Source organism: Tubulanus polymorphus, chromosome 2, assembly GCF_964204645.1.
Source record: "Tubulanus polymorphus chromosome 2, tnTubPoly1.2, whole genome shotgun sequence".
NCBI lineage: Eukaryota > Metazoa > Nemertea > Palaeonemertea > Tubulaniformes > Tubulanidae > Tubulanus > Tubulanus polymorphus.
In genome coordinates, this window is record NC_134026.1 from 25,470,772 (window position 1) to 25,483,077 (window position 12,306).

The window sequence follows — 12,306 nt, forward strand, 5'->3', positions numbered from 1 at the left end:
CGACAAGAATCGAGTTGCAGCGCGTCGGTCGTCATTGAAACTAATTGAGTACGGCGTTAAATGCTGCCCATGCTGCACAAGAGTGAAACGGTTTAATCATTTAGACCGTTAAATGGCCAGTTGAAAGTGCGTCACTAAAACACCTGAAGTACAATAATTCGACGGAAATATCGCGAGTCGAAATCATTGTTTCGTCGCACAAGTTCTACTTCATTCTCGGATGAAACTTGATTTAGCGATGAAAAGGTGTCAACGAGTTCTTCACTGGGACGCTTTGAATCGCCGTAAATGTACACAAATTTTTATTCGATTGGCACTTCATATTTCTTCCCCGAGCTCGAAATTGATAGAGCGCGAATGTGTTAGGACTGATTTCGACTAATCGCGAAAATTGGTAGTAAATTCATCTTCTAGAGTACTTCGAGATATATAAGACTAATATTCACGTTTTTCCGCGGCAAATGGATTTACCGTTAAAGTCGGTAGAGGCAAAAACGTCGCTGATTAAATACTTCCGATTATCTGTCAGTTCATATTTGCTCGTACGCGATAGTGTCAAATTATGTTTTGAAAAATTCACTGAATAATGTCGCCGACGGCCAAATTTAGCATTTACTTCGTGTCACTGTGAGATCTTATATTGAATTACACCCGACACGGGTAAACATCTTGCGACTAATGGTTATTGTCCTATTGCCGTGCCTTAGACTAAAAACGGATGCGGGCAAAATGTAATTTAGCCATTAAAACATTAAATGTCAGTTCAATTCTGCTGGGCAAACGTTTTTAGTATTCATAAGTTGAACTGGTGACCTATCGGTATATTGTCCTTCGGGGACAGCGACGTGAGTGCACCAGTAACTTCCATTGTTTAAACATACTTGTCTTCGTCATACTAAGATGACTGTATTGAGTGTGTTTGTTTCGAATCAGTTATTTCAATCTAGCGAATGAATAGGTAATGAGTTCGATGATAAAGAGCTAAGAGGTTAATTTATTGCTTTTTAAGACGGGGGACTCACCTGATCTGAACTGTTGTTGTCAGATTTGTGACTGGAATGTGCCGTGCCCTGTACTGGACTATGGCTCCGTGGCGACGAATGCTGGCTCTTAATAGAAGTCACCGCGGATTGAGCGGAGCAGGCTGAATGTGCGGGGCTCATACGCTGACTTCCTGCTGTACCATCACTGAAACATCGAGTAGGAAAATTAATCAAAAAAGCATCTTTTCATTTTCAAATGAGAAATCCATGTGAGAATACGCTGGAGTGAAAATACGCTAACAATAGGCCTACCTTTCATCCGCCAAAGGATCCTGATTTTGAGACGCTGAATCTGGAATCACATCTTCGGTATCTTTTGCTAGAAAAAGAAAAATATCGGTCGCGTCGATGCGACATAAGAAATTACAAATTCAGAAAGATTTATCAGATGGGTCGTAAAATCCTCAAGAAAAATCGTAATAAATTAAAAACTGAGAAATAGAATTCGATGAAAACTAAGGACATTCAAACAATCATCATAAATCTTAGCGTTCGTAGAATTTTCTTTTATGATTTATAAACAGAACAATCAAACTGATTTGGATTTCCGCTGACAATATATCATCACCTTCGCCTTTTATTCTAGAGCGAAAAAAAACTCAGATTTCAATTTTCTGACTGCCGCATAAATCAGTGACATGGTAAATACATTTTGAAAGGTTTATTAGGGCGTGGATTTAAAGCAGATTTCAAATTGGCCTCCAGAGTCTCGTGACCATCAACCGTTGCAACTTGCCGAAGGTCGTCGCGCTGCACTGTCAGCGTCGATGTACAAATCATAAACAAAATGCTGTAGCTCGGCGGGATCATGCTGACTCATTGAGGGCGCACGGGAAAATATTTCGAGCGATTGGCCTGGAAAATTGAAATTTCCAAACCGCCTCCGATGCTCGGCGTCTAAGGGGCAATTGAGGTAACGCGCAATGCACTCGTGGCTTAAATTGCAAATTTAGCCATCGAAATCTAACGAATCGAGTCGCTAAAGTCACCCGTGAGACCACGGATCTGTAACGTCTGCTAGAGTTAACGGCTACATTTACGTGAAACGGTTAAAATTGAAACGTAGTGAAGCCAAAGTAATCGAGACAATCATTAGTTCGGCGGACAATGCCAATGGGGAAAGATGAATGACCGACTCCGCATAACAATGAGCAATTAACAATGAGACATTCATTTCATGACGTGAATCCCCCAAAAAAACGAAGTTTAGTAGCGATTATAATGTTCATATACATCAAATCAAAGTTGCAAATTGGTGTTTGACATCCTTATTAATTGGATGTATCTAATGGACGTGGGATATCCAAAACACCAGTGACCAAGCATGACATTGAAACCTGCTGATACATTATAGATACATTACCTACATATCCAAAAGCGAAGGTAACATATTATCGGTACTTAATCCAGGTTTGGTCATAGTGATTTATGACCCGAGGAGGATAAGTAATTCATTACGCATTGAAAATCACTAGCGAGTTTTTGAATACCCTGAACAGATGCAAAGCGTATCGAATTTTGGAGGCTTCGACGTTCCACTAAGCTTCTAATGACACCTTGGAGAGTCATTCTAAAGCCTACAGTCATCGGAGGGCGAAATCAAACTATTCGAATCTTGTTAAAACGAGCGTATGTCTAGAATTTTAATCAGAACTCGAGCTGTTCTGGTCATTACTCCGCAATAAGATAACAATATGCCGGCTATCATTTACAAACTATACGCCAATAAAAAGTAATGCGTCCTTTGTGTTCATTCGCACAGTTTGTGATGATCGCATTCCGTGGAGATGATAAGAAAGTATTTGGTGCAGATGCTATAAGAGACATCTTTAGATCTTTGAAATGTCAGGGTTGACTCTGTAGATGTTGAGAGAGAATTCGAATGAAAATCACAAATTGAATAGTGACATGTCAGGGTTGAACGAGCGGTAAACAAGTTTCTTCGCTAAAAATGTCAGTTTGTCGGTTTTTCGCGAGTTAATTTACGACATTAAAGTGAAAATTCCAGTTGAATGCCTCAGACTCGGCAGCTCTCGTTGGCATGTGTCACCGTTGTGTCTTAATTTTGCCGCAATCCCGGTTGGAACCTTTTAATTTCAAATCAAGCCAATTTGTCAGACCTTTGTGTAAACGTGCCGGCACAATATTGAGCTTTTTCACAAATGAATTGGCTTGGAATTTAATAAGAACATGTTTCGGTCTATTACGGCGGAACCTTTGACATCGCCTAAAATTCGAATTATGCAACGATGTTTGTTAACAAATTGAATCGGCGGTTCCTCGAGGACCGTAATGTCTGCCGAAACCAGCCTCGCGAGACGTCAATTAATCTTGAAATAAATTGAAATTCTCAGGTATAGATGCGTTCACTCGGTTCAATGAGCAATCAACTGCCGGTCGCGTCGTTTCTCAAAATAAACTGATTAAACTTCACCAGGAAATTAAACGATTAAACGGAGACGGTAGAGACTACGCCAAGCAAAACAAACCGTCACGTTGAGAAATCGGTCGCGAATTTACTGCAGTCTTTATTTAATTATTAGAGCACACAGTGTTTTAATCAAACCCTTGAAAGGAAATCAATCAAATCCGATATCTTTCAAAAGACAATTTCACTGAAATGCCAAACGGTTGATTTCAAATATTAGCCGTGCAAGCAATTAGACGGTATTGACCCTTGCTGTTTCATCGACTCTTTACTAATTAAACTGATAATCAACTTACGACAGTCAGAATGTCGTTCTTTCTATTTAACACAAGTCAAGATGTTTGATTATGAAACAGACGCCTGATCATAGCTAGACACGTTGATAAACATGAGACAAGACATTTGTTCGTAGATCGGGAAAATTAAGGAATAGGGCAATGGCAGGGGTATAGAGGTGTGCAGGGCATTGCTCAATAATACAGGGAAATAGTTGTTAGAGGCGACTGGGGTTGTTAGATTACATCATTTAACAAATAGTCAGAGACTTTTCTGACTCATAATAGGCGAAATTTAATCGCTTTTGAGGGACAATTTCCATTTAATCCCGCATGCAATTTGCATACGACAAAAACATAACAAGACCCTCGCTTATCAGCTTCGCAAAACAAACAACTCTCAAATCTTAGTAATCAAGTGCAAATCCGTTTTCATAATGTCCTTCAATTCGATGGTACGGTTTAATGGCCGTTTTAATCCCCGTTTAATTTCCTCATTTAGATTTTCTTTCGTCGGCTGCGTGTAATTCGGTACTTGTGTTTAGACGAGCGATCGATTTATATAATTTTAATCAAATTTTCCACCGCAACAACGAGACTATGACGGACACGATCTGGAAAATCTCCAGCGCAAACACGAGCCCGTAAATATACAGCGATTAAATTCAACGTGAATGAAAACCATTCGACGCACGAGGCAAACGTGGATTTTAAGACGAACTACCCCAGACGCGCTTACGAGCGTTTCAGGCCGAATTATGAACCGTAATTGCTTATGACGATACTTAAATTCAGCAATTAAACGGTCGGTATTGTACTGTTCAGTGAATCTGAATTCCATTTTACGATTGCAAGCCGTAATTTCAACACGGTTTTATGAGGCGATCATCACCTTCAATACGTGATTCACATCTGAACTGCATCCATGCAAAATATGGCTCATTCCCCAAAAATGTGATTAAGTAAAAGGAAGTTTGTGTATATGATGAAGAAATATAGCTGGAATTGCCTCCAATGCTAAGGCACGGAATACGAGTCAAACAACCAATTTCGTGAATATTAGAATATAAGCTATATGGCTATCGGGAGCATTTTGTTTGATCAGAATAAGAAGGGTGTCGAAAGACAATTCGATTTCTGATGACGGGAGTGGCGGCATTTCCCACTTCAAATTCATCACTCAATTCTCTAACCGTATACGCAGAGCGGAGTCGAGAAAAACATATCACGAACTACTGGTGAAACCGACATCATTCTTTCCAAACGAAATAGAATTAATGGCCAATTTTATGGTCGATCCTTCGCGGCTAGTTATAATGAAATTTTGCAATTGGGATTCAATGTTGGCCATTAAAATGAATTTATAGCGCTCGGCACAGCATCAACGCCAACAGCGGCCTCTCTTCAAACACGATGCCGGCAAACGAAAACTTTATTCCACGCCACAACTCTTGGTCATTTATTAAACCGATTGTTGGCCTGAAATCGGTCGTATTGAGCAGTGAATTACATTTTATTCTCAACGGTCACGAGTAAAGCGGTGATAAGCGGCAGCCATACGACAAACAGCGAGGCTAATTTAATTTAAATAAATACTATCCATCAGTGGCGTGCGTAACCATAGACATTAATGTTAGCGGCAAACTTAAACCTAGTAGACTCATCACAAACAAAACAGAACCAACACGAAATTCATGAAATAAACATGTCTCAATCTGATTGATATTTACTTTTACGAACATTAACGTTAGATGAAACTAATCTTTCATATATTTCAGAATTGCGGCTTCTAGAAAAGGAATCGATGGATTTCCGGCATCGATTCTTGTTCGGCACTAAGCGACTACAGCACCAAAAGCCAGAAAGTGGACTAGTAGAAAACGGCATAATGATCATCGTTTCGTTCAGCATTGGTTATGGATAGTTCAGACGGGGTAAGGAGATACTCATCGGTTTTCGGCAAGCTTTCAGTCGATCAAATTGGACTTAGAGATCTCAGATTTTGAATGAATTCCGAAGGGAGAACGGCATCAACCTATACCTCATCGATATCCTTGAACATAACTAGAACGATCAACTCGTACCCGTTTATCACGAACGTCATCGTCACAACGACCTGCACCACAACCGTAACCATTAAAACAACAGTAACATCGACTGAGGTATCAACCCTCATTACTATAGTATCAGTCGTCACGACCACGATTACAATTATTGTCGTAAACATGGAAACCACGTTGACGATACCGCGAACGGCAACAATGAACACGATCACCACGACAACGACGGGAGTAACTATCCCGTGGCAAAGCGACCACCAGACCGTCACCGGTGCCATCAACTGCTGCACGATCGAATCAAACATGAACAATCCACAAATGGGGCTGAATGGGCGCGTCACAGCTCGAATATACACATTCATCCAAAACACAGCTTCTTCCCAACGTAATCCAACGGACAGCAGCGACGATGAAGATGGCGTTTCATTTATAACCGATGGTACAATATTCACTAATTTAAGAGTCGAAATTCAGCCGCAGTCTGTTTGCGGCGCTCCTTCGCCGCAATCAGAAACTGGTGGCTGTTAACTTTCTGATAATCGTCTTCTTTCTATCTGACAATCATTACTCTTCGGATTCGTATTTATCTGTGTTTTATCGAGTTCTACTTAGATCACAATTAACGATACGCTGCTTTAAAACATAATGTTTCAAACTGCTTATCATTTTCGATGATGAAATTTGCTTTTTCTCTCAGTATTATCGACACATATATGCACACTGAAACTCGGTTATGATTTGACGTATATTCGCGAAAGTTGCGTACGTTTGAAAAATCAGCTGAACGATCTCAAAGCTGCAACTCGCTATAGAGCTATGCATTTGCAAAACTTGTAGTATTAACATTAACCCATTTAACTAAATAAACATATCTTGAAATGTATATCTTGTTAAACTAACCTATGCTCTCATCTTTGATAGTGTCTGTGGGTTGTTCGGGAGGTGTGGAACCAGTAGCTTGTTGTTGTTCTACTGCGGTAGGATTTCGGGTTTCAGCAGGATCTTCTATATCTGACGACTCTTCGGTGCCTGAGGACGATATTTCGTCTGGTTCATCACCTAAAGGAAGCAAAATCATTAGAATTCCTCAATTTCAGGATAAATGCTATTTCTCTACACACACACAAACTGAAAGTCTAAGAAAGAAGATCATCAGTGACTCACGTGCACCCATATTAAACTCAAGATTGTTTAGTATGAAAAGTAATAATTCTGTATTTTTAAGGATCAGTTTTCATTTGAACTAACACGCACATTGCATCGTGCTACATGTTCGACAAACATTGAAGTCGCGATTGATTTTTCTCTCGACTTTTCTCTAGTAGTCTTTAATTCAACTTCGGCGACCGGTTAAATTTGAATCACGTTGACAGGTTCATTATACACTCGCGGTGGTTATCCAAGTCGATTCCGATTAAAACATACATCGATAAGCAGCATTTTAGCAAACAATTCAACATTACAATAGTGCAAAACGTTTCAAACTTACATCAAATCGATACATTAAGACTATCGGCAAAGTCTAAACTAAATGTGTGCCTTTGGCAGACTAATACCCAGATAATGTTGGACAGTTTGAAAAAAGACTGAGGCGTTGTCCACGTAAGCTTACTACATAGATACATGCTAAAATGGCTGCCAGTCAGCCATCTTTGATTTTTGTACAATAAATCGCAGGTGCACGACTACATTACTACGCTCATATCAATACGTGTTATAAATTTCATCAAAATACAACAAATAAGTGTTGTCCAAGCGAAATTAACTACATAAATATATGCCAAAGATAGCCATCGGGCAGCTATCTTTGATTAATCGCAGGTGCATAACTTCAGACGATACCAAAAGTTGTACCGAGTTCCAAAAAACGACCAAAGACCGAGCAGTTGATTGCTCAATGTCCGCGCAAGATTTACCACACGGATGGACAGGTCAACTTGCTGACTTCAGTATACTCTTCCTTGCAGGGGTAAAATAATAATTTCACATATACATATCTCTTCATGAAATACCGAACCTATGGTAACATTTGGAGTATGAATATTCTTTAGGTAGAGAATTGCCAATGAAGACAAAGAGCGGTACTTAAAACAAATTCGAGCTCGATGTTGGTAAATATCGCTGAACGTATCCATTTTAATGAAGTGAATTTGATAAGTCATATACTCATAGGAGCAGAAATGAAATCTGCAATCAAAGAATCATTGCGTACACACCAGATAGATCGAGTGAATGCGGAAAAGTTAATAGGGAGCACAACAAGTTACTGCAATGAGTCGATGAAATGCGATTATAATTTCAGATATTTCGCGTCAATGAAATGACCGATTGATGAAATGAAGTTAACAGCGTTTGAAGATCGCTTTACGATTATCACGATACGGCCGCGTGTGACAAAACCATCTGATAAAATCCTTCACTTCTCAATTTCTCAATTCCAAAGATAACGATTAAATCGCTTTTATTATTGGCAAAATGAAACGTGATTCATCGTGATTCGCGTTCACTGAGTTGCCGTCGAGCGCTTCACAATCTGCGGTTTAATTTTTCAAGTTCATTTCGACGCGGACGATTTCAAGAGAAGCTGAATATCGGATATTACTGAAGCATCAATCTGAATTCGAAAAATCGGTTGATAGTGTCCCGTGCTATCGTACTGCTACGGCAACCAATCTCACAGCCGATCGCCGTATTTCAATATATTAACGGTTGACTCTATTTACCAAAATTCTCTTGAAATATTAATAATTCTCGAACCTTTTTTTCCCCTATATACTTGTGCTTAAGGAGTAGGGCGAATTCTGATGGGTATGATGTCACAAAAACTTTATCTTTACTAAACCTAATTTTCTCATATCAATTTTGATAGATTTTAATAATTACTTTTCGAGAGGATGTATCGGGGCTAGACTGGTTACCGGTCAATTCAACTCAATTATCGATATATTCAAAACCAAAATATCTTCATTTGGTTAGTGTTCTTGCTTTTTGTTATTATGTATAAGTCTCCATCACCACTGGAGGGAAAACAAACTATGACGTCATGAGCATATCTTCTATACGAGGGAAATCCCACAATAACTCAACCAAAGATGAAAAGTTCTTGAATAGAAGTGTAACTTCTATAGTAGATTGGCGTATCAAAATTGTTCGATGACGTCACGGCTGTGGTTTATAGGCAATTTTGCGAAGCCATACAATTTCAAAGATAGCATTAGTGTTTGCGTATGACTAAAAACAAAAACTCGAATCAAACGTTTTCCAGACGGGCGAAAACGCAATTTTATTTCAAGATTAAATCGTATGTTTATTCTGGAGAAAATCGACGACGAGTCTCGATACTCGAGATCGCAAAACGAAATCAGGTTCAAGGATTCTGCACACATGAAATTATAACAATCAAGTACTTCACCAATCAAAATGAAATTGCTGATTTCCAATTAAACTGAAGACGCTGAAGTTCAATTTTCAGCGATATGTCAACGGCACCAGGCGAAAACGTTTCCTGTTCTTTGAATATATGAAATAGTTAACACAGTTCTCTTCTGGGTTTTCAGGTCTGTTCGAAAACGACGAGAGCCCGATGTACCGTTCTACGATAACCCTTACGAGCCCTTTTCTCATATATACCGAAACATGGAGACTTAATTCATTTCATTGTCACGGTTAAGATGTACTTAAGACTCGAGGTCGAAACGTCAAAATATTAAGAAGTACAATAAATATCATCTTCATCAGGATGGGTTAAACATATTCGTGTCTATTTTGTTTAGTATGCTCACTTTCGTCATCTCAAAACTGGATTAAAGTTTTTTGCCGTGGAGTGTAAATGCACTCTGTCAACCCATGAGCGCAGAGATTTTTCGCTGACTTCACCCGTACGATTGCTCGATTCTAACGCCGCGAAAACAATTTCATTTTAAATTGGTATTCTCTTGCAAAATAGCTGAATCAGAAAAATGCGAGATTAATTTAACAGTTTAGCCGAATGTAGGATGTAAAAACAACATTGACGCGCCGAATTGAATTTCTGCACAGATGAAGCCTCGATGACTTCATATTTCAACGGCGCTTTAAATCGGTGGTACCGGCGTTGCCAGTTGAATGAATCGAATTTTATTTGTGTTTTCCAGCGTTTAAAGAAAGCATCCACGCTGAAAATTTCATTTCAAACCGAAGAAAAGAAGACATAACAGTTTCGACTGGAATTGAGTTTAAAATCGATATTTCTCCGTTTACCGATAATCGATGACTGATAGATGAACGTGACTGAAGTGAAGGCAAAAGGCTTCAACGACCACGAAACGGTTATCAAACTAAGGATTCCCTCTGCGAAATCTTTTCTAGAAATCAAATACTAATCGCGAACATCGACGGCGTTTCGACGAACAAAAAGATCTATTTATAACGATTGCGTTTTATGATTGAATTTTGCGAAAACTGAGAACCAGATGCCGAGTTTCGTAAGCTTAATTCAAAAGTCCATATAGCCCACCTTGCAGCGCCGCTAATAAGGTTAATAAATGGCCCTAAACTATGACCGAATCCGACACCTTTTACAATGAATTCATAAACTTCGAGCATTCAAAAGCCATTTGCGGCTGGTAATTGATAATTTCCAGCAAACAATGCCGTCAAAATGGAACCTAAGGGCTGCGCGGTTCCCGGTAGAATTTTCGCTTGGCGAATGATTGAATTTTTGTCTTTCGAACGATAATGGGCAAACCTCGAGGGGTCGAATCTATTTTAATGCAAAGACGCGGTCATATTTTAAGCCGGAGCCAAACCGAAAAACCAGGAAAGCGTACCGAGCCCCAAGAGCTTTAGAATCTGTCCCGACAGCGCTCACAAATTTCATATTTGTTAATGAAGCTATATAAGTCGAGATGTCAACATCGAACGTCAATTGTAAAGTGGCATTAAGCCGACTGGCGACATGAAGCATTGCGGTCTTATTCTTCATTAGCGAGCAGGTTTATTGACTTTTGAAAATGGATGACCCGCTCCGCACGAAAACATCAGTACCACGATAAACAGGCCGGTCTAAAACACGTCCTCGGTTGAAACAGAATCGACAGGGTTCATAACGACCTTTCACGGTTTGTTGCCTATAATGGAATTGAAAGGGATTCGCCTATAAAACAAAGTACGTCGTTTGAAACCATATCCTCCCCTTAAGATAAGATACCATCTCTTATCATCGAATGAATGGAATTGTTTCAAGCATTAGGATAATTAAGATAATTTCAGCAGTCATACGGCGGAAACTCTCTGCGCTTGTCATATATAAAGATGAACCGATGCATTGGCTGCACCGGGATGATTGAACTAGTCCATTCAGCCGCTCGAATGCGGCCGATATCCATCCGTATCAACGCCGAGCTAATCTATCAAAAAGAAACTTAATTATCGAGCTTAAAGAGTTTTTGCGTATTCCATAACGATGTGTTGCATGTTGGGCTTCATTTAACACACCGATGCGATAAATCCATGTCCAGTAAATAAAAGCGTATTGATGACATCGTCGCCGGTAAACTTGTATTTTATTGCAGTGAAACTATTCAGGACAGTAATAATTTCAAATGAACTATTAGACCGGGTGTCAATGGCGGCATGCAATATGGCTATCAGCCTTCACACCGCAGATGGCTTTTCGATGATAAAGGATGATAATTGCTAATTTTGCAATAAAAAGCGTTATAAAAATTCGAGTTTCTAATTTTTTGCTAGAAATCCTACCAGGTTTACGGAAACGGCCAGACAGCTAGTCTGAAGACGAAACTAATGATTTAGAAAATGTGAAACGGCGTCGAGTTCATTCGGTCTGAAAGGGCGAAACGAATGTTGTTATTTTCTTGAAAATTAAAGTTTCGTTGGGCACTAGGAGGTACTGCCATCTCGCGCGAACTGGTGGAACTAACCACCACTGTCAACACGTCTTCGAACGCTTTCGGAGATCATCACACACAACGCAGATGGCGATGAACAATATTAATCCGAAATTATGAGATTAGATTGTATCAAAAAATGGAGAACTTGAAGAATATTCTGATTTAACAAATTTGAGGTTTATGTCATTAAAAGAGAAGTAACGTTTTCGACAGCAGTAACAGTATGAAAAGTAAGACACGGAAGCAGTATGAAAAGTAAGACATTTTATAGCTTGTATCAGAGCTGTGTAAAATCAAACTTCATAATTCAAAATGTGATCCGCATCTTCTAATATATTCGAAGCGATACATATATACGCGCGAGAACGTCTTTTAGATCCCCATAACATCGTCAATGTCGGAAAGTATTTAACTTCTTATTTCTAATGACTTCGTTTTTCGACAATGTTGACAGATGTGGTTGTAATTAGGAAAGTTTTGTCGGACGGATATTTTGCGGTTAATACATAATCCAGCGCTGTCTGGAGCGGAGTGACAGCGTGACAACTGATAGCACAGTGTGACACAGCGCGGCTTGTAGCCGAGAAATAGACTCAAACGTTCCCCGGT

At 39.4% G+C, this 12,306-nt stretch overlaps 1 protein-coding gene across 1 annotated transcript in view; it reads right to left on the minus strand.

The window, feature by feature from the left end:
- The window catches only part of LOC141899778 (uncharacterized), a 65,703-nt gene that overhangs the window by 22,625 nt on the left and 30,772 nt on the right, over window positions 1–12,306 (minus strand). The window contains exons 5-7 of the mRNA XM_074786298.1: window positions 6,707–6,865; window positions 1,296–1,362; window positions 1,023–1,188 (exon numbers count right to left, since the gene is read on the minus strand). Of these exons, the coding sequence (XP_074642399.1) occupies window positions 1,023–1,188; window positions 1,296–1,362; window positions 6,707–6,865 (392 nt within the window). The remainder of the gene's footprint in view (window positions 1–1,022; window positions 1,189–1,295; window positions 1,363–6,706; window positions 6,866–12,306) is intronic.